Genomic DNA, 23,044 nt, shown 5'->3' on the forward strand with positions numbered 1-23,044 from the left:
AAAATTTAATACAATTATTTTGTATTACACCAAAGCCCAAATTTAATAACTAAATACTAAATACAGAAAAGAAAGGCACCATGTAGGTCATACAAGTTGTATAAGTCACATGGTCAAACCTATTCACATGTTACAAGCACTGTTTTGAATGCTTTATGTTGTGAGAGAAAAGGCCTTTCTAAGGAAAAGAGAGGTAACCTCTCCCTGGAAAAAACGGACATAACATAGGCATTCTATGGGCTTCAATAGCAAGTTGCTGAGTAAAGGGTTCTCTAAGGGGGGCCGCCGATTCTTTACGTTTGGTGAGGTATAAAAGGTAAGGGTCAAACCGGTTGGAAGGCAGTTCAGTAGCAACAGCAACAGCAACTCACCTCCAGCCAACATGAGCAACACCGGCATGAACATGAGGGGCAAGGTACTTTAAAAATCCTTTTAATGATCAGTATTCATTTCTGCTTACAAAATGAGATAATCATATTCAGCTTACTACTTGTTTGTTTCCTCCACAAAACTTCTTTCAGATTACCTTCTACGAGGAGAGGAACTTCCAGGGCCGCTCCTATGAGTGCATGAGCGACTGCTCTGACATGTCCTCCTACCTGAGCAGGTGCCAGTCCTGCAGGGTCGAGAGCGGCTGCTTCATGGTTTATGAGCGTCCCAACTACATGGGAAACCAGTACTTCATGAGGAGGGGCGAGTATGCCGACTACATGAGCATGATGGGAATGAGGGAGACCATCAGGTCTTGCCGTATGATTCCCATGGTAGGTTTAAAGAAGCAGCTTCCATCCTACTCTGGTTCTACTACCACAACACTTGATATTAACATTATCCATTCTCCCAAAAACAGCACAGGGGCCAGTTCAGGATGAAGATCTACGAGAGGGAGAACTTCGGTGGTCAGATGAACGAGATGATGGAGGATTGTGACAACATCCAGGACCGTTACAGTATGTCCGACTGCCAGTCTTGCAACGTGATGGACGGCCACTGGCTGATGTACGAGCAGCCCCACTTCAGAGGCAGGATGATGTACATGAGGCCCGGAGAGTACAGGAGCTTCAGGGACATGGGCATGAGTGGCACTAGGTTCATGAGCATGAGGCGTATTATGGACATGTGCTAGATGTTTTCATTTTGAAATAAAAAAAGAAAGATAAAACAAAAATGTAAACCTGCGGCTTTGTTTCTGTTCTTTTTCTTTTTCAAAAACATTTGATTTTAGGAAATCCATTGTATGAACAATAGGAGGTGTCCAAACCAAGCATGCTAGCAATGAAAGAAACCAGTTTCTTCTTACTCGAATAACTGTTCTGTTTAAAGATAGAAAGAGGCATTAGAGACACAACACACTTAGAACAGCTGAAGAGAGGCAGCATAAAGTACATGAAGAACACAGGAGCTGTAAGTGGCATGAAGTGAATAAGCATGAGGCGTATCATGGTCTCTGGCTACTAAATGGTCAATGAGCTAGTTTATAAGCCAGCCAATGTTAAAGTCTGTAATTTATTGTACCTAGCAACATTTGAATTTAGACATGCAATATTGTTGCAATTGTGCTCGCGATTTGCTAATTTTAAGAGGCCAACACTCCCGATTTCACGCAGATTCATGAGCTTGAAATTATGTTTAGTGCTCTGGGAACATTAAGGGCAACCTAATAGTTACTATGTAGTAGTGTTGTAGACAAGACTTCCTTATTGAGACAAAGTCATGATCAAAACAAGAGTGTATGGAATGGAGCGGCTCGCGAGAATTAGCTGATTTTGCTGTGTGTAAGTTGTGTGTCAGTTCAGCAAGGATCCTGCATTTGGGTCGGATTGACGTCGGGGCAAATTCACACTAAAAACAAACTGCACCAGAGTTCGTTTGAAAGTGCACCTCTTCAGCTGGGTCTCGGAGCGCTTGTTTGGTCCAACCCCAAGTGCGATTATTGTATTCACAACTGCCTGAAAGATGCGCACCGAAGACGGAAGTGCAACTGAGTTCGTTTCAACCGATTTAAACACGGCAGGTTTGAATACGCCCTTAGACAAAACCAAGACTTTGGCAGATGGAGACCAAGTCTCATGACCAAGGAAGGGCGAGACCGAGTCAAGACCAGGACCAAACCAGTGCAAGTCCCACTCTGCATGACACATTTAAAATAAGATGTGGAAAATACAAACCATTGGCTCGACCAAAAATGATCGTCAGGATCCACATATACATAAAAACACCTGTGTATGTTGTGGTTTTGAACAGTCTTGAACTAGAATCCAAAAATATGTCCTCTTTGTTTGATGCCAAGAAAACGAAGAAGAAATGTGGCAAGTTCTGCAAAAAGATAAAGACCTTAAAAAAGTTGATAATCAAAACCAAGACAGGTCTTGAGTCCTATAATGGCGCTTTTCCACCGCATGGTATCAGCTCGACTCGACTCAACTCGCATTTTTGGCTTTTCCACCGCAATTTCATGGTACCTGGTACCACGTAGCGGCTGCTTTTTTGGTATCGCCTCGCTCTAGGTTCCAAGCGAGCTGAGCCGATGCTAAAAGGTGACGTCGGCAGACGGCCGGCCACTGATTGGCCAGAGACTATTGTCTGGCCAATCAGTGGCCAGAGACTACCGGCTTCATTCTGTTGTTTATTCTCCCCAACTATCCGGGACTTTTGAGTGTATTTACGCCGCGTGCAGCCTTCTCTGGCTCTCTTTCATTTGATTTGCATCACAGATCCGAATTTATTTTCCATATATTCGCTAAGCTCACCCAGTGTTGGTTAAGTGTTGTGTCCCAGTGTTGGGGAAGTTACTTATCATACGAGAGGAGACATGTAGGGCAGCTAGCAGCTAGGCTAATAGTAGCCAGCTGGGACAGACATGATAGCGAGCGATTACATTACAAGCCTCGGACTGAACTGATTACCTCAATAAAATATTCAGGCTGAGACACAGCTTGCATTTGAAAACACGTATCCTGAAACAAGCACTAAACAGTCAACTTTATCATGCCCGTGTTTACGTGCATAGGGATGTACGTGACGCATCCCTACAGCTGACTGTGTGGCAGAGTCACACATCGGGACAACAACCATCCCTTTTAATGGCCCATAGCAATATTCTTCTACTTCTTTTAGCAAACAGATACAAGGGGGGTATTTCTTAAACATTTTTCATCCGTGTTTTTGGCGGTTGGTTCAGTTAATAGTGCAACAACTGCTCGCAATTTCTGTTCTGCTACTTTGCTCCGGAGTAGGTTTTCAGCCCCTTACGACGACCCCGCCCACGTTCAGCAGGTACTATTTGCGGTGGAAAACGACCCGTGCTGCTACCAAACCAAGTTGAGTCGAGTCGAGTTGAGTCGAGTCGAGCTACATTTGCGGTGGAAAAGCGCCATAATACTGCTTTGCAGTGACCAAAACAGGTTTCAGTTTAATTTAGTTTACTTAAATTCTGGTAGAATCACTGTTGTGATGAAAAGGGATCTGTGTCAGAAGGGGAACCTTTTGATTTACCGGTCAATCTTTGCTCCTACTCTCACCTACGGTCATGACGTCTGGGTCATGACCAAAAGTAGTAGATTGCAGGTACAAGTGGCTGAAATGGGTTTTCTCAGGAGGGTGACCGGTGTCTCCCTTAGAGATAGGGTGAGTGCAGTCATCTGTTAGGAAAATGGGTTTGGTAAGAGCTCAAATACGACCAGCTGGGAGGAGGCCTCGAGGATGACCAAAGACTAGGTTGACAGATTATTTCCAAACTGGCGTGGGAACACCTCTGGATCCCAAAGTCAGAACTCATTAATGTGGCCCGGGAAAGGGAAGTCTGGGGTCCCCTGTAGGGGCTGCTGGCCCCACGACCCAAACCGTATTACGGATGAAGATGGATCAAAGGATGTTTTGTCCCTAACTACAATGATGAAGCATTGTGAATTTGCTATTTTGTTTCCATGTTCCCAGGGTCCTATGTTCCTCAATATCCTCTTAATATGACATATCAAAGAGCCCTTTCAAGGGGTATTATGCACTCAGCAATGTTTTTCCCCTAGTTCAAATGTTCAATGTAAATAGATTTCCTCGTCAATAGGTTGAAATCAACCACTTGTGGCTTAAAGGTGACTGAGGTAATACTCATTGAAACAGGCAGGGAAGTTCTCTTGACTTGATTCTTTTTTAACCAATAAAACTATTTAAAACATTATTTCTTTTTTTTTTCAGGCCAACTCCATTTCCTGAGGAATGCGGTCCACTAGGGCTGCAACAACGAATCGATAAAATCGATTAAAATCGATTACTAAAAGCGTTGGCAACGAATTTGGTCATCGATTCGTTGAGTCGCGCGATTAATAAGTCACTTGCAGGCGCGGCACTGTTTACATCCAGCCGCCGACAGGTTCATGCACGCCCACAGCGAGCTTTCCACACGTGAAGCGGTGCGGGAAAGCTATAGTGTGAGCGGCCACAGCTTGTATTTTGGTCATATCTAACACTGGACTGCAGGCCTATATAAAAGTGTTGTACCTTTGCTGTCTTTGGGTTAAAAAAAACTTCTTCAACTCAGTATCCGTCTAGTCCAAAAAAAACTGTCAGCTGCTGCTGCTGCAGACGGTGTGCAGACAGGCTCGGAGAGTCGGCATCAGCGCATCAACAGTCATTCAAAGCAGCGGCAGTAATCACACAACCCAACGGTGTAGAAAGTCCCATCAGTTAAAAATAGTAGGCTAATCCAGTTTTTAAATCCATGTTAAAATCGGAAGGATATAGAGCTAGTTAGCTTAAAAAAAGTAGCAAACATGTCAACTGTGCTGTGTTCAGGCCGGCTTAGTAATATGAGTGATGTGTTCAAATGCAACACAAAAAAAAGAAATTTGAGATTTTGGCAAAAACTTGTTTTCCCAGCAATATAAAATAGATAGTAAAGATGGAATTATGACCTGTTTAATGTCCTATCTTGAGCTATGATCATATCAGCAATTGAAGCAATAATACAAGTTCTATTTCAACAAAATAATAGAAAAGTATCAATAGCGATATCAATAAAGACTTGGATCGTTAAGGAGTCTCGAAAATGGTATCAATATCCATAAAAATTAACGATCTCCTGTCATCTGAGAGAAATTAAGATTATTACATTTTTTTAACCGTTAGTATTTACCGGTTAAAAATTTTATCGGTTGACCGGTTTACCATGGACATCCCTTATATACTGTATAAATGTATATCATACATTGTATGTTTTTTTTGTGTTATCCCAGTTAGGTTTATTAATTTTTTATCATGTAATATTACTTTTAATAGTTCCGGGACGTTGGAGCAATAACCTGGTGTTTTGACACTTCAGTCTGCACTGTGAATTTGAAGTAATGTTCAGTTTTTGAATAAAGATGCGGCATTTACAAATGTTTTTTTTTTAATCCGATTAATCGAAAAAATAATCGACCGATTAATCGATTATTAAAATAATCGTTAGTTGCAGCCCTACGGTCCACTACTCATGTTAGTGTCAAAGTATTTAGAGATATTGGCCATAAGGAGTAGTTACCCTCAGAGTCCCCCCCCTCCACCATTCTCTTGAGTGACTACCCAGTCAACACTGTGGTGTCCTGTCGCTTTTAGGACACCATCATCACCCAGAATAACCATTAATCATCATCGACTTATCAGCTGCAAACAAATTTATTTATAGCCTGGTCCAACCAGACCATCGTACTTCATTTCATTTGTACAGAAGGTCTGGAAGTGCTGTAATTGTCAAACGTTCACTCACTTGGAGGCGGGTGTCTGTTGGATTAGCCAACCAATCGCATAACGTTTGGTCGTCACGTGTGTCATGAGCCGGATTCTGACGGTGCGTTCCAGTTGAACAGGGAACTCGGAAATTTCCGACTTCACTACATATTGTGGTCTATGGATCTACCGGTAACTTGCTAGAGCCTAACGTTTAGTTATTTGGACGAGAAAGGTTGTCGGCGTCCATACTTTCGCAAGCAGATGCACTGGAACATAGAAAGGTCGAATCTCGGAACTACCAAGTCGGAAATCTCTGAGTTCCGAGTATAAAGGAACGCAGCATTCAACTGAAACTGGAGCGCGACTTCGACGTCATCGTTCTCAGCCACTCGCTCTGTTCGCTTATTGGACGTTCCAAAATATTCCTGTGCTAAAGTTGAGAAATTCACCGCAGCCCCAGACTGACTACTGAAGGGAAAATGAAATTTGAGCGGAAGTAGGTAGGCGGGCGGAGCCAGGCTAATGTATTTATCCCCAAAGGCGCAATTAATTTGTAGCCTTTTCCAGCCATACAACCAACATAAAACAGTCAACAAATAGTTGCATCCGACGAAACATATTAAGGACATGGGTAGGAAGGCAGTGGAAGTTACAATAAATAACAATAGAAAATCTGTAAATACGAATAAATAATTAACAGTCATGTAAAATTAGTAGAGTCTGTGTTCGGCAGCTTAAGGGCTAAAGGAATAAAATACTTTGATTAATGATTTGTTATCATTAGGGGCATATTATAACATCGGACTGGAAGCAACAGAGTAAGACTTGTTGAGAGAATGTGGTCAGGTTGGCTGATATTTGGTCTGTTTTTTGTTTTTTTTGCCTTTTCAGCCACCTGTTTCTGCCAAATTGTGCCTTAGTCCTGCTGGACCCCAATAATGTTGGAACACACGCTGACTATGCCATGTAGACTGTTCTATTCCTTCACACACAACCCGTTAAAACCAACAAATAAAGGAAAAGATTAATAGGCTTTTGATAAAAGAACAGTAAAAGTAACACATAATTCAATGGCAGATGTTAAAAGAGGACATCTGCCGCATCAAACGAATACTTTGTTGACCCGGTTTGACAATTGATAGTGTTTTTTTTTTTTTTTTCATATATCATTTTTATGGGCATTTGTGCTTTTATTAGACAGTTCTGAAGAGACAGAGAAAAAATGGGGCAGAGAGAAAAGTCAAGCAGAGAATGACCCGGGTCCGACTCGAACCCCAGTCTGCTGCGACGAGGACCGAGCCTCTTCACAGGGGACGCTCTAACCACTACACCATGCTACCCCTTGATTAAGTGTTTGCCTCAAATTTGAGCTGTGAACCAGGGGGCCTCATTTATCAACATTGCGTACGCACAGTGGCGTACGCCACCCAGTACGCAACCTTTGTGATTTATCAAAAGCAAACTTGACGGGAAGATGTGCGGTCCTCCATGCAAACTCTGACTCATGCATATGCACAGAAAGTGGAGAAAGGAGAAACAGGCGACTCAGTCGGCAGATGTATGAAGTGTGAGAACAAATGTGTTTGTGTAAAATTAATCCAGATAGGCAAATTATAAGACATGTAGGCCTATCATATAGTGGGAGTTCCTTTTGCAAAACGGATGAAGCCATTCTTACGACTAATAAACAAACACCTCCACAGATTTTTCCATGGAGTGATACAAAAAAAACTAATAAGAATCTTAAATAGCCTACAAATGGAGATATATGAGTGCAAATTAAAAAAACAACAACGTTGGAATATGCTCTGCATGTTATTGAATTCATTCTGATTATATTGAGGTGGAATACATACAGTCATATTAAAAAAGGTTTGGGAACCCCTCTCAGCCGGCATTATAATTGACTCTGCTTTCACAAAAAAAATATAAAAGTGGTATGTCTTTAATTTACCAGGAACAGTTAAGTACAGGGATGTTTTCCAAACAAAGATTTTTTGAAAAGCAGTATTTGGTTGTATGAAATAAAATAAAATGTGAAAAACTGGCTGTGCAAAAATATGGGTACCCTTGTGGTTTTGTTGATTGTAATGCCTGTAACAGCATGTAAAACTGATGACTTTAAACACAAAGTTGGTTGGATTATGTTGTTAAGCCTTGAACCTCATATAATTGTCTGTTTAATCATGAGAAAATGTATTTTAGGTGCCTAAATGCAAGTTGCACTTCTCTTTGACTCTCTGCTGAAGTGAGACAGAATGGGATCATCAAAACAGCTCCCAAAAGATCTGAAAAACAAAGATTGTTCATTGTCATGGTTTAGGGGAAGGCTACAAGAAGCTTTCCCAAAGGTTTCAATTGTCAATTTCGATTGTGCATCTGTACATCGTTCAACAATTCAGCGCAATTTTCACCAAAACATCTGCTTTTTATAAAGACCAAATAACTTAATTTTTGTCTCATCAGTCCAAAGCATTTTCTTCCAATATGAAGCTGGCTTGTCTAAATGAGCTTTTGCATACTCCATGCAACTGTATCTGTGGCGTGGGCGCAGAAAGGCCTTCCTTCTCTTCACCCGGCCATACAGATGTTTTGGTGCAAATTGCACTGAATTGTAGAACCATGTACAGCTACACAATCTGCAGCCAGATGTTCTTGCAGGTCTTTGGAGGTGATCTTTGGTTTGTGTGCAACCATTCTCACAATCCGCCGCATATGCCGCTCTTGTACTTTTCTTGGTCTGATAGACCTGGGTTTAACTGCAACTGTGCCTGTGTCCTTCCATTCCCTGACAACGTTCCTTACAGTAGAAATTGACAATTGAAACCTTTGGGAAAGCTTCTTGTAGCCTTCCCCTAAACCATGACAATGAACAGATCTTTTGGGAGCTGTTTTGATGATCCCATTCTGTCTCACTTCAGCAGAGAGTCAAAGAGAAGTGCAACTTGCATTTAGGCACCTAAAATACATTTTCTCATGATTAAACAGACAATTATATGAGGTTCAAGGCTTAACAACATAATCCAACCAACTTTGTGTTTAAAGTCATCAGTTTTACATGCTGTTACAGGCATTAAAATCAACAAAACCACAAGGGTACCCATATTTTTGCACAGCCAGTTTTTCAAATTTTATTTTATTTCATACAACCAAATACTGCTTTTCAAAAAATCTTTGTTTGGAAAACATCCCAGTACATAGTTGTTCCTGGTAAATTAAAGACATACCACTTTTATATTTTTTTTGTGAAAGCAGAGTCAATTATAATGCCGGCTGAGAGGGGTTCCCAAACTTTTTCATACGATTGTATTACTTTTAAACTGACGCTGTTCTTGATGCCTCAGTCAGGCAGACAGGAGTGCACAGTTTCATACATTAATCATAAGCCTACTATACATCACATATTGTGCTAGTTTTTTTTATCTATGTGTTTGCCTTTATGTTTAAGCACGTTGTAACTGCGTTTTGAAAGGGGCTGTAAAGTTTATTATTAACCCAGAGGAATTCCCCAAATCAGTTTCTCATGGGGGGTCTCAGTGTCCCCCGCTCGTGGCAAAAACACTGCTGTGTGAGGATATGCCCTTTTTTGTGTCCACTTTGATGTAGGATTGCTTCTTTTTAATTTCGACCACAGTCCGAAATTCTGATGCTGCAATGTTAACAGCGATCGCCACATGCTGACGCCTTTAAATAAATCCGAATATCTCTGTGCGCCAGCATTTCCCTAAATCCTACAAACATCAGCATCCAACGCAAATCCCACGTACAGTTTGAAAAATGAGGCCCCAGATGCCCAAACTAAACCATATTCTCATTATTGATTGCACCAAAGCCCAAGCAAGTTTGGTTAAGCGGATGAGGATGGATGGGTGGATGGATGGATGTTTTGTCCCCAAATACAATGATGAGGCATTGTGAAACCCGAAGTTTGCAAAAGACACCACCCTCATCCTTACAAGATGTCTGAAGTACACTTAAAGCATATTTTCTACACTTTATTAAACCAAAGCCCACATTTTATAACAAAATTCAGAAAAACAGCAGGATGTAGGTTGTACACAGTTTTTGTTAAGTCACATGGGCCAACCTATTCAAATGTTACAAGCACTGTTGGAAATGCTTTCTGTTATGAGAGAAAAGGCTTTTCTAAAGAAAAGAAATAATGGAAAAAAATGGACGTAACTTTTGCATTCTATGGGCTTCAATAGCAAGTTGCTGAGTAAAGGGTTCACTGAGGTCGGCTGCCGATTCTTTATGTTTGGTGAGGTATAAAAGGTAAGGGTTAAACCGGTTAGGAAGGCAGTTTAGTAGCAACAGCAACAGCAACTCATCTCCAGTCAACATGAGCAACACCGGCATGAACATGAGGGGCAAGGTACTTTAAAAAATATTTTTTTTTAATCAGCACAAATGTCTGCTTACAAAATGAGATTAGCCTATTCACCTTACAACCTGGTTTTTTCCTAACCTCCATGATCAACTTCTTTCAGATTACCTTCTACGAGGAGAAGAACTTCCAGGGCCGCTCCTATGAGTGCATGAGCGACTGCTCTGACATGTCCTCCTACCTGAGCAGGTGCCAGTCCTGCAGGGTTGAGAGCGGCTGCTTCATGGTTTATGAGCGTCCCAACTACATGGGAAACCAGTTCTTCATGAGGAGGGGCGAGTATGCCGACTATATGAGCATGATGGGAATGAGGGAGAGCATCAGGTCTTGCCGTATGATCCCCATGGTATGTATGAAAAACAGTTTCCACCATACTTTGGTTGTACTACCACAAAACTTGATATTAACATTATTTACTATCCAAAAAACAGCACAGGGGCCAGTTCAGGATGAGGATCTACGAGAGGGAGAGCTTCGGTGGTCAGATGAACGAGATGATGGAGGATTGTGACAACATCCAGGACCGTTACCGTATGTCCGACTGCCAGTCCTGCAACGTGATGGACGGCCACTGGCTGATGTACGAGCAGCCCCACTTCAGAGGCAGGATGATGTACATGAGGCCCGGAGAGTACAGGAGCTTCAGGGACATGGGCATGAGCGGCACTAGGTTCATGAGCATGAGGCGTATCATGGACATGTGCTAGAAGTTTTAATTTTGAAATAAAAAATTAAAGATAAAACGAAAATGTGAACCTGCGGCTTTGTTTCTGTTCCTTTCTCTTTTCAAAGAAATGTGATTTTAGGTAATCCATTGAATTAACAATGGGAGGTGTCCAAACCAAGCATGTTAGCACTAATAAAAAAACAGATTATGTTTGATTGAATAACTGTACTATTTAAATAGGGACATAACAGACAAAACACACTTAGAACTGCTGAAGAGAGGCAACATACTGTACATGAAGAGCGCAGGAGCTGCAAGTGGCATGAAGTGAATGAACATGAGGCGTATCATGGTCCCTGGCTACTAAATGGTCAATGAGCTAGCTTATAAAACAGCTAATGTAAAAGCTTAAGTCAGTTATTCATTGCACGTAGCAACATTTTCATTTAGACATGCAATTTTGCTCCAACTGTGCTCGCCATTTGTACGTTTTATAAGGCTAAGACTCCCGATAACGCGCAGATTAATGATCTTGAAATTATGTTAAATCCTCTGCGAACATCATGGGCAGGCTAATGGTTACTTTGTAGTAGTTTTGTAAACAGAACTTCCTTAATGAGACCAAGTCATGATCAAGAAAAGAGTGTATTGAATCTAAGATAAAACTAAGACTTTGACAGGTGGAGACCAAGTCTCACGACCAAGACCCAGAAAGGGCAAAACCGAGTCAAGATCAGGACCAAACCAGTGCGAGTCCCACTCTGCATGACACACTTAAGATATGATGTAGAAAACAGAAACAATAGGCACTACCAACAATGATCTTAAGGATCCACATATCCATAAAACACCTACAAAAGTAAATCTGTGTACTTTATGTTGTGGTTTTGACCAGCCTTGAAATAAAATCCATAAAAGCAGTCCTCTTTGTCTGAGGCAGAGTAAACGCAGAGTAAAAAAACGGTCAATTACACGACATGATCAAGACCTTAAAAAGTAGGTAAACAAAACCAAGACTGGTCTTGAATAGGCCTACTATAATACAGCTTAACAGTGACAGAGACCAAAAACAGTTTGCAGTTTAATTTAGTTTACTTTCTGGACTTTAATTCTGGATAAATTCTATATGAGAAAAGATAAGATAAACTTTATTGTTCCGAAGGAAATTTGTCTTGGGGAAAAAGCGCTGAAAAAAGTGGTACTGTCCTTTTGAGTCCTTCCCCACAAATGAAGGAGTTCAAGTACCTCATATTCATGGACCCGAGTAAGAGGACAATGGAGCTTCAGTTTGGCCGCAGAATCGGATCAGCGGGGGTTGTATTGCATTCGCTTTACCAAACTGTTGTGATAAAAAGAGAGCTGAGTCAGTCAAGCTTCCTTACTACTCTCACCTATGGTCATGTAGTCTGGGTTATGACTGGAAGAACTAGATTGCAGGCTGAAATGGATTTGATCCCTTAGAGATAGAGTGATAAGCTCAGTGTAGTGAATTTGTACATGTGTTTCATTCATTGAGGATGATCTTACTTGTTTTTGACTATAGATCACCAAATGGTGTTACAGCCTCCTCCCAGGCTAGGTTTATAATTTCACATCTTTCAAAAGTTGGGTGCCCAGACGAAATGTGCCCCCCTTCTATGCTGCCATTAGTCAAAAAGTCTCGTGTTGATTTTTAAATGAGCCATATGCTTTTTGCATCTCTCTCTACCAGCCACTGTCCGAGGTGGTTGGATCTCTCTCACTCCTGGCCCCCAATAAAGAAGGAAGCCTCTCTACTCTCTCCACCAACTTCCAAGATCTCTGGAGCAGTCCACCAGCCTCTCCCTGTTACCGGCCTGCAGCACAGCCTGCCCAAGCAGCCGTGAAGGCCCGCTCGGAAGTGCAACACGCCTGCCTCTAACAACTCTCTGCTGCTCCAGGCCAGTTGAGTTTCCTTTTGGGATCCAACCTGCACCCAGCAACCAAGGAGGAACTAAAAAAACCAGACAATGAAGCAAGTTAACAGCGCAACTGAAGATCCAGATGGACCAGCTAACCCAAACTGCATCACAACTGACCCTGCAAAGCAGAAACCCTTTTTCATGCCAAACGACCAGAACCCCCAACACAGCAACAAATACTAAATTAACGCAGGGTGATTAATTTATGGAATTAATGCACACATTTGTTTAACGCATGCGCAGAATGACCCGCCCAATACTGTATATCTCACCTGCTCTGTATGAACAAGGTGCACATCATCGTCATTATGCCTTACCTAGAATCTGTACTGCAATGGCGATGCGCAGCGGCACACGGCCGGTGGAACATAGCAGCACGTTTTGTTTTGACCTGCTAGTGGCCATGTGTGTGTCGCAGCCGGCAGTTGCTGTCGGAAGCAACAGGAGGAGCAACATTCCCTGCGTTCCAAATCCCATACACTTTCTTTTTCTATTCTACATACTACGTCTGGCCATAGGAATAATCTAGTTGTTATGCAGTAGGCATACACTTGGGACATACTTTTACTCATTTATTTCATCATAATATTGTGCCTTGATCTTGCCTCTTGCTTTAATATCCGTCGCATCCCTGTTTGTTTTCATATGGAGGCTCCGTTGATGTGACGTCACTTCCGGTGTGCACTGGATTGTGGGTCAGTATCGCCCAAATAGGATGAAGGATGGGTTCCAATACCCATACTATTTACTATTTAGTATGGTAGAAAAAAGATTTAGGATGTCCCGATTATTGTGGCGAAATTTAGTATTGTTAGAAATACCCAGATGTCTACTATATCCAGCCAAGATTTTTAGTGTTGAAAACAGCATCCTATCTGGGCGATTGATCACACCAAAGCCGAAGCGTGTTTCGTTAAGCGGATGAGGATGGATGGGTGGATTCCTGGATGTTTTGTCCTCAACTACAATGATGTGCATTTTGAATCCTGAAATTTGCAGAAGACACCATCCACATCCTTACCCGATACATGAACTACACTTAAACCATGTTCTCAATAATTTATTAAACCAAAGCCCTAACTTTATTTATTTCTATTTACCAAATGCAGAAAAAGCACCATGTAGATAGACAGTTTTTGTTAAGTCACATGGGCCAAACTATTCACTATGTTACAAGCACTGTTGGGAATGCTTTCTGTTATGAGACAAAAAATGGACGTAACATTGTCAGTCAATGGGCTTCAATAGCAAGTTGCTGAGTAAAGGGTTCTCTGAGGGGGGCCGCCGATTCTTTACATTTGGTGAGGTATAAAAGGAAAGGGTTAAACCGGTTAGGAAGGCAGTTCAGTAGCAACAGCAACAGCAACTCATCTCCAGCCAACATGAGCAACACCGGCATGAACATGAGGGGCAAGGTACTTTTAAATCAGCACACATTTCTGCTTACAAAATGAGATCATCGTATTCACTTTGCTACTGGTTTTATTCCTCTAACCTTCTTGATCCACTTTTTTCAGATCACCTTCTACGAGGAGAAGAACTTCCAGGGCCGCTCCTATGAGTGCATGAGCGACTGCACCGACATGTCCTCTCAACTGAGCAGGTGCCAGTCCTGCAGGGTCGAGAGCGGCTGCTTCATGGTTTACGAGCGTCCCAACTACATGGGAAACCAGTACTTCATGAAGAGGGGCGAATACTCCGACTGCATGAGCATGATGGGAATGAGGGAGAGCATCAGGTCTTGCCGTATGATCCCCATGGTAGGTTTAAAGAAGCATCCACCCTACTCTGGTTCTACTACCGCAACACTTGATATTAACATAATTTACTATCCCAAAAACAGCACAGGGGCCAGTTCAGGATGAGGATCTACGAGAGGGAGAGCTTCGGTGGTCAGATGAACGAGATGATGGACGATTGTGACAACATCCAGGACCGTTATAGTATGTCCGACTGCCAGTCTTGCAATGTCATGGACGGCCACTGGCTGATGTACGAGCAGCCCCACTTCAGAGGCAGGATGATGTACATGAGGCCCGGAGAGTACAGGAGCTTCAGGGACATGGGCATGAGCGGCACTAGGTTCATGAGCATGAGGCGTATCATGGACATGTGCTAGATGTTTTAATTTTGAAATAAAAAATTAAAGATAAAACGAAAATGTGAACCTGCGGCTTTGTTTCTGTTCCTTTCTCTTTTCAAGGAAATGTGATTTTAGGTAATCCATTGAATTAACAATGGGAGGTGTCCAAACCAAGCATGTTAGCACTAATAAAAAAAAACAGATTATGTTCGATTGAAAAACGCTACTGTTTAAATAGGGACATAACAGACAAAACACACTTAGAACTGCTGAAGAGAGGCAACATACTGTACATGAAGAGCGCAGGAGCTGCAAGTGGCATGAAGTGAATGAACATGAGGCGTATCATGGTCCCTGGCTACTAAATGGTCAATGAGCTAGCTTATAAAACAGATAATGTAAAAGCTTAAGTCAGTTGTTCATTGCACGTAGCAACATTTTCATTTAGACATGCAATTTTGCTCCAACTGTGCTCGCCATTTGTACGTTTTATAAGGCTAAGACTCCCGATAACGCGCAGATTAATGATCTTGAAATTATGTTAAATCCTCTGCGAACATCATGGGCAAGCTAATGGTTACTTTGTAGTAGTTTTGTAAACAGAACTTCCTTATTGAGACCAAGTCATGATCAAGACAAGAGTGTATTGAATCTAAGATAAAACTAAGACTTTGACAGGTGGAGACCAAGTCTCACGACCAAGACCCAGAAAGGGCAAAACCGAGTCAAGATCAGGACCAAACCAGTGCGAGTCCCACTCTGCATGACACACTTAAGATATGATGTAGAAAACAGAAACAATAGGCACTACCAAAAATGATCTTAAGGATCCACATATCCATAAAACACCTACAAAAGTAAATCTGTGTACTTTATGTTGTGGTTTTGACCAGCCTTAAAATAAAATCCATAAAAGCAGTCCTCTTTGTCTGAGGCAGAGTAAACGCAGAGTAAAATAACGGTCAATTACGCGACATGATCAAGACTTTAAAAAGTAGGTAAACGAAACCAAGACTGGTCTTGAGTAGGCCTACTATAATACAGCTTAACAGTGACAGAGACCAAAACCAGTTTGCAGTTTAATTTAGTTTACTTCCTGGACTTTAATTCTGGATAAATTCTATATGAGAAAAGATAAGTTAAACTTTATTGTTCCAAAGGAAATTTGTCTTGGGGAAAAAGCGCTGAAAAAAGTGGTACTGTCCTTTTGAGTCCTTCCCCACAAATGAAGGAGTTCAAGTACCTCATATTCATGGACCCGAGTAAGAGGACAATGGAGCTTCAGTTTGGCCGCAGAATCGGATCAGCGGGGGTTGTATTGCATTCGCTTTACCAAACTGTTGTGATAAAAAGAGAGCTGAGTCAGTCAAGCTTCCTTACTACTCTCACCTATGGTCATGTAGTCTGGGTTATGACTGGAAGAACTAGATTGCAGGCTGAAATGGATTTGATCCTTTAGAGATAGTGTGATAAGCTCCGTGTAGTGAATTTGTACGTGTTTCATTCATTGAGGATGATTTTACTTGTTTTTGACTATAGATCACCAAATGGTGTTACAGCCCCCTCCCAGGCTAGGTTTATAATTTCACATCTTTCAAAAGTTGGGTGCCCAGACGAAATGTGCCCCCCTTCTATGCTGCCATTAGTCAAAAAGTCTCGTGTTGATTTTTAAATGAGCCATATGCTTTTTGCATCTCTCTCTACCAGCCACTGTCCGAGGTGGTTGGATCTCTCTCACTCCTGGCCCCCAATAAAGAAGGAAGCCTCTCTACTCTCTCCACCAACTTCCAAGATCTCTGGAGCAGTCCACCAGCCTCTCCCTGTTACCGGCCTGCAGCACAGCCTGCCCAAGCAGCCGTGAAGGCCCGCTCGGAAGTGCAACATGCCTGCCTCTAACAACTCTCTGCTGCTCCAGGCCAGTTGAGTTTCCCTTTGGGATCCAACCTGCACCCAGCAACCAAGAAGGAACTGAAATAACCAGACAATGAAGCAAGTTAACAGCGCAACTGAAGATCCAGATGGACCAGCTAACCCAAACTGCATCACAACTGACCCTGCAATGCAGAAACCCTTTTTCATGCCCAACGACCAGAACCCCCAACACAGCAACAAATACTAAATTAACGCAGGGTGATTAATTTATGGAATTAATGCACACATTTGTTTAACGCATGCGCAGAATGACCCGCCCAATACTGTATATCTCACCTGCTCTGTATGAACAAGGTGCACAGCATCGTCATTATGCCTTACCTAGAATCTGTACTGCAATGGCGATGCGCAGCGGCACACGGCCGGTGGAACATAGCAGCACGTTTTGTTTTGACCTGCTAGTGGCCATGTGTGTGTCGCAGCCGGCAGTTGCTGTCGGAAGCAACAGGAGGAGCAACATTCCCTGCGTTCCAAATCCCATACACTTTCTTTTTCTATTCTACATACTACGTCTGGCCATAAGAATAATCTAGTTGGGATGCAGTAGGCATACACTTGGGACATACTTTTACTCATTTATTTCATCATAATATTGTGCCTTGATCTTGCCTCTTGCTTTAATATCCGTCGCATCCCTGTTTGTTTTCATATGGAGGCTCCGTTGATGTGACGTCACTTCCGGTGTGCACTGGATTGTGGGTCAGTATCGCCCAAATGGGATGAAGGATGGGTTCCAATACCCATACTATTTACTATTTAGTATGGTAGAAAAAAGATTTAGGATGTCCCGATTATTGTGGCCAGATTTAGTATGGTTAGAAATACCCAGATCCGGCCAAGATTTTTAGTGTTGAAAACAGCATCCTATCTGGGCGATTGATCACACCAAAGCCGAAGCGTGTTTCGTTAAGCGGATGAGGATGGATGGGTGGATTGCTGGATGTTTTGTCCTCAACTACAATGATGTGCATTTTGAATCCTGAAATTTGCAGAAGACACCATCCACATCCTTACCCGATACATGAACTACACTTAAACCATGTTCTCAATAATTTATTAAACCAAAGCCCTAACTTTATTTATTTCTATTTACCAAATGCAGAAAAAGCACCATGTAGGTCATAGACAGTTTTTGTTAAGTCACATGGGCCAAACTATTCACTATGTTACAAGCACTGTTGGGAATGCTTTCTGTTATGAGACAAAAAAGGCTTTTCTAAAGAAGAGAAAAAATGGACGTAACTTTGTCAGTCAATGGGCTTCAATAGCAAGTTGCTGAGTAAAGGGTTCTCTGAGGGGGGCCGCCGATTCTTTACATTTGGTGAGGTATAAAAGGAAAGGGTTAAACCGGTTAGGAAGGCAGTTCAGTAGCAACAGCAACAGCAACTCACCTCCAGCCAACATGAGCAACACCGGCATGAACATGAGGGGCAAGGTACTTTTAAATCAGCACACATTTCTGCTTACAAAATGAGATCATCGTATTCACTTTGCTACTGGTTGTTTTCCTCTAACCTTCATGATCCACTTTTTTCAGATCACCTTCTACGAGGAGAAGAACTTCCAGGGTCGCTCCTATGAGTGCATGAGCGACTGCACCGACATGTCCTCTCAACTGAGCAGGTGTCAGTCCTGCAGGGTCGAGAGCGGCTGCTTCATGGTTTACGAGCGTCCCAACTACATGGGAAACCAGTACTTCATGAAGAGGGGCGAATACTCCGACTGCATGAGCATGATGGGAATGAGGGAGAGCATCAGGTCTTGCCGTATGATCCCCATGGTAGGTTTAAAGAAGCATCCACCCTACTCTGGTTCTACTACCGCAACACTTGATATTAACATTATGTATTCTCCAAAAACAGCACAGGGGCCAGTTCAGGATGAGGATCTACGAGAGGGAGAACTTCGGTGGTCAGATGCACGAGATGATGGACGATTGTGACAATCTCCAGGACCGTTACCGTATGTCCGAATGCCAGTCCTGCAACGTGATGGACGGCCACTGGCTGATGTACGAGCAGCCCAACTTCAGAGGCAGACAGATGTACATGAGGCCCGGAGAGTACAGGAGCTTCAAGGACATGGGCATGAGCGGCACTAGGTTCATGAGCATGAGGCGTGTCATGGATATGTTCTAGATGTTTTAATTTTGAAATAAATGAAAGATAACAGATAAAACGAAAATGTGAACCTGAAGCTTTGTTCCTGTTCTTTTCTCTTTAAAAAACATTTTTTTTAGGTAATCCATTGAATAAACAATGGGAAGAGTCCAAACCAAGCATGCTTGAATCGAAAACAATGAATGAAAACCAGTTTCTTCTCACTTGAATAACTGTTCTGTTTAAAGATAACAGAGAACCGCTGAAGAGAGGCAGCATACTGTACATGAAGAGCACAGGAGCTGTAAGTCGCATGAAGTGAATGAGCCTGAGGCGTATCATGGTCCCTGGCTACTAAATGGTCAATGAGCTAGTTATAAGACAGCAAAGTTAAAGCTAATGTCTGTTCTTTATTGTACATAGGAACATTTTAATTTAGACATGAAATATTGTACAACGGCGGTGCCTCGATCTCTCTCTCTCTCTCTTCACTCGCATGTCATTGAAAATGTATTACCAGACACATCAATCGCCTCCCGTCTGAAAAGGCCATGATGGCGAGAGTATATTTTATTAGTAATGGCCACTATTAATGAAAAATATCCCACCCAAAAGAAGAAGAAAAAAATAACAGGAAGACGGGATCCCGTCGTCACTTCCTGGTACTTTTGAGCTGACCAATTTCCCGGGATTCTCAAAATCCAGAGTCCCGTTCAGCAACCCTAGTCCTTACCCCAAGTGAAGGAGTTCAAGTACCTCACAGTCATTGTTGCGAGTTAGAGGACAATGGAGCCTGAGTTTGGCCGGAGAATCAGAGCAATGGGGACCTGTATTGCATTCGCTTTACCGCACTGATGAAAAGAGAGCTGAGCCAGAAGCTCTTGATCTACAGGTCAATCCTCTTTCCTACTCTCAACTATGGTCATGAAGTCTGGGGCATGACCGAAATAACTAGATTGCAGGTACAAGTGGCTGAAATGGGTTTTCTCTGGAGGGTGGCTGGTGTCTCCTTTAGAGATAGGGTGAGTGCAGTCATCCGTCAGGAACATGGGTTTGAGCTGCTGCTCTTTTGCGCACAAAGGAGCCAGTTGAGGTGGTCAGGCATCTGGTAAGGATGCCCTCTGGGCACCTCCCTATGAAGGTGCTCAAGATACGACCAGCTGGGAGAAGGCCTTGAGGATGACCCAGGACTAGGTGGACAAATTATTTCCACACTGGCCTGGGAACACCTCTGGATCCCAAAGTCACAACTCGTTAATGTGGACCGGGAAAGGGAAGTCTGGGGTCCCCTGCAGGGGCTCCTGTTGTGAGAATAATTTTAATTTTTAATTTTTTAATTTTATACTTTTTACACTTATACTTTATTTTGCATAATTTTGTGTTTGCTAGGCTCACCATATTGTAAGTACACACAAAAACATTGTGTATACAGAGGCAGGCAGTTTCAGTAAATACATTTGATCAACGTCAGGGGAGAATTATTTGAGTGGGATGTGCCAGCACATGACAACCGGCGTAGCAACAACCCGCACCCTTCCTTCACCTCTCTTATGAGCAGGGTAGTGTAAACCCTGAAATGTATCTTATGCTTTTGGAAGACCAGCTAGACGAAGACGGCATCGGGAGGTCCAGGGTCCTATGTTTCTCAATGTGCCTCAATATCCTCTTAATATGACATATTAAAGACCCCTTTCAAAGGATATTATGCATATATGTAATGTTTGGGTTGACTTTTACCTGGAAAATCACTTTTCCTCGTTAGCTTGTGGATATTTTTGAAGGAACTCCACTTCTAGGCAGATGTTCAGTCACTCTTAAGGCTCATTTATGCTCCATTTCTGTGCGTAAAAAGAGACGTAGGTTTACAACGTTATATCCGTCACTGCCCTCATACTTCCATGCGTCCTTTATGTTGGAATCGACATTAAGCAAATCAACCATTAGTGGGCAGCAGCGCCGCTCAGAGTAAAAAGTTACTCAAATAGGAGGAAGAAGAGTCAAACAGTGAATTAACTGAAATACATATTTTATAATAGATCCATGGAAGAAACAGCTTTAGCGATACAGGCCTACTACCGTAGCAATGGAAGAGGCTAAACTAGACGCTGTATTATAGACAGCGGGGGTCTGTGAGGAGGACATTAATCACGACATGTCAACAAACTAGTCTCGCACGGACCTCCGGCACTTCTCTATTGCTGCCGTCAGCCTGCCGTCTAGCTGACATTCTTCCCCGTTCGATCCCCGCTCATGCTGCTCTGTTGTAATTGTATGTCTATGTCCCTGTGCCCCGGCCGTGTAACTTCATAGATAGATAAATGTGTATGTAATTTCGTACCAACTCACAAAAACCTCTCATCAAAAGTTAAGATATTTTCTAAAGTATTATGTCTTTTGTTTATGTTTGTAAACAAATGTACAGTAAGTGAAAGTGAACTGTTGGCCATGCGCCCCCCGTGATCTTCGGTGATACTGCTCCGTTCTGTCCGTTTGGTACGCATCCGCAAGCTTGCAGCATACGTGCAGAAATACGGACGTAATGAACGCAGAGTACGGACAGAAGGCTCCATCCATATCCGTATGTGTATGTAACGTAGAGCATAAATGAGCCTTTAGAGCTCTCCATTTGTAGATGATTTAACTCATGGTGGGCCGATGGAGCTCAAACTCGTTGAGATGAATTTATAGCTGTCCCCAGGCAAATGTGCAACATCACAACTCTCTTCCTAAGAGATCCTCTTGGCATGTTTGACCTATATGGGTTTACTGTGGTGAGCCTAAACTGGTCAATTTCTCCCACCTGATGGTGTTTACCTGCTGGATTTAAGCAATGCAGCGCAGCGTTCACAAACTTCTGTACATACATAGGTTGGCAAACAATTTTTTTTATTTTAGTCTTTTGACTACACAATTGATTTCTGGGGGAAAAATTTTTGTCGATGAACACACCTGTTATTTATTTAAAAAATACTTGTATTGATAAAAATGAATTAATGATGGTTAAACAAAAGAAATCCAAAAGGCTCAAGAGGTTCACATACTTTCAAACAGCACTGTATATGTCCTGCCTAAAACTATTTTCCAGAATAATTGGAGACACAAGGAATGTAAACTATTGAAGAAAAACACATGGATTTCCATAAAAATAGGGAAATAAAATAAAATAAAAACTAAGATCTAATATAGACAGGTACATCCTGTCTGGTATTCATTTCTGGAATAATCAATAATACAATAGCTTGCTGTTTTCAAGATGACTTACCAGTTTAAATAATAAATAAATAAAAATGTGCCCTTGAAAAAAAAATATATGCTTTTCTCAAAATGCCAAAGGCAGTAGCAGTGTGGCACTTATTTTAACTACTGAAACTTGCCTGGGCCATCACACTGTCATGCGTTCATGAGTGTTTTCCTGCACTGTTTCAGCTGTTGATACAGATTGGTTGTGTTGCCACGGCAACGTAGCGACTTTAACTTTCTAAATTTTGCTCAGACACACACAAGCACGCACACACAGATCAGCTAATGGGATTATCAGACGAGAGGTTGTAAGGACAAGCGCACACAGTGCTGCTCGCAAATGATTATTACGGGTCAATGAAAAAAATAGTTAGACTCCAATAGTCGGATCAAACTCTGACTATGCCATCTAGACTGTTCTTTTCCTTCACAGACAACCCGTTAAACACATTAATAAAATAAAGGGTAAAAAGGCTTTCAATAAAAGAACAGTAAAAGTTAAACATAATTATATCACAGACATTAAAAGAGTCAGCTCTAAACCACGAGCGCCCTCCTTTGATTCAATTTCAGTGTTTGCCTCAAATTTGATCTGTGAGTCAAAAATTGTATGAGACTTTCAATGAAGTCAACTATTTCCACATTTTTACTATGAATGATGCTTCCACTTAGTGTGTCTTCATTCTGCCTAAAATCAATTATCAATTAATTCTCTTTTGGAGTGTGGGTATACAGCACTCCTCCCAACTGGATGTGCCTGGAACACCTCCCTAGGGGACATCCTAGGGAGGCCTCCTTAACAGATGCCCAAACTACACTTAAACCATATTCTCATTATTGATTATACCAAAACCCAAGTGGGTTAGGTAAAGCGAATGAGGATGAATGAGAGGATTGATGGATTTGTTGCACCCAACTACAATGTGGAAACATTGGGAAACTTGACGTTTGCAGAAGAAAACCTCCTCATCCTTACCAGATGCCTGAACT

At 42.1% G+C, this 23,044-nt stretch overlaps 4 protein-coding genes across 4 annotated transcripts; all 4 read left to right on the forward strand.

Annotated features, from left to right (window-relative positions):
* Window positions 1–382: 382 nt before the first annotated feature.
* Window positions 383–1,126, forward strand: LOC307258410 (gamma-crystallin M3-like; the record flags this gene model as incomplete). Its single annotated transcript, XM_080037934.1, has 3 exons — window positions 383–415; window positions 522–764; window positions 851–1,126. 3 exons carry the CDS (start codon window positions 383–385, stop codon window positions 1,124–1,126), a joined length of 552 nt encoding a protein of 183 aa, XP_079894060.1.
* Window positions 1,127–10,048: 8,922 nt separating this feature from the next.
* Window positions 10,049–10,800, forward strand: LOC307258409 (gamma-crystallin M3-like; the record flags this gene model as incomplete). Its single annotated transcript, XM_080037933.1, has 3 exons — window positions 10,049–10,081; window positions 10,197–10,439; window positions 10,525–10,800. The coding sequence occupies 3 exons, from the start codon at window positions 10,049–10,051 to the stop codon at window positions 10,798–10,800; spliced, it is 552 nt and encodes a 183-aa protein (XP_079894059.1).
* A 3,273-nt stretch (window positions 10,801–14,073) lies between these two features.
* LOC307258418 (gamma-crystallin M3-like) lies at window positions 14,074–14,819 on the forward strand (the record flags this gene model as incomplete). The annotated part of the gene is made up of 3 exons (XM_080037944.1): window positions 14,074–14,115; window positions 14,218–14,460; window positions 14,544–14,819. Exons 1-3 carry the CDS (start codon window positions 14,083–14,085, stop codon window positions 14,817–14,819), a joined length of 552 nt encoding a protein of 183 aa, XP_079894070.1. The 5' UTR covers window positions 14,074–14,082.
* Window positions 14,820–18,117: 3,298 nt separating this feature from the next.
* LOC307258856 (gamma-crystallin M3-like) lies at window positions 18,118–18,853 on the forward strand (the record flags this gene model as incomplete). The annotated part of the gene is made up of 3 exons (XM_080038522.1): window positions 18,118–18,150; window positions 18,253–18,495; window positions 18,578–18,853. The coding sequence occupies 3 exons, from the start codon at window positions 18,118–18,120 to the stop codon at window positions 18,851–18,853; spliced, it is 552 nt and encodes a 183-aa protein (XP_079894648.1).
* Window positions 18,854–23,044: the final 4,191 nt, after the last annotated feature.

Source organism: Ammodytes marinus (genome assembly GCF_949987685.1).
Source record: "Ammodytes marinus genome assembly, chromosome: 12".
In the NCBI taxonomy this organism is placed as follows: domain Eukaryota; kingdom Metazoa; phylum Chordata; class Actinopteri; order Uranoscopiformes; family Ammodytidae; genus Ammodytes; species Ammodytes marinus.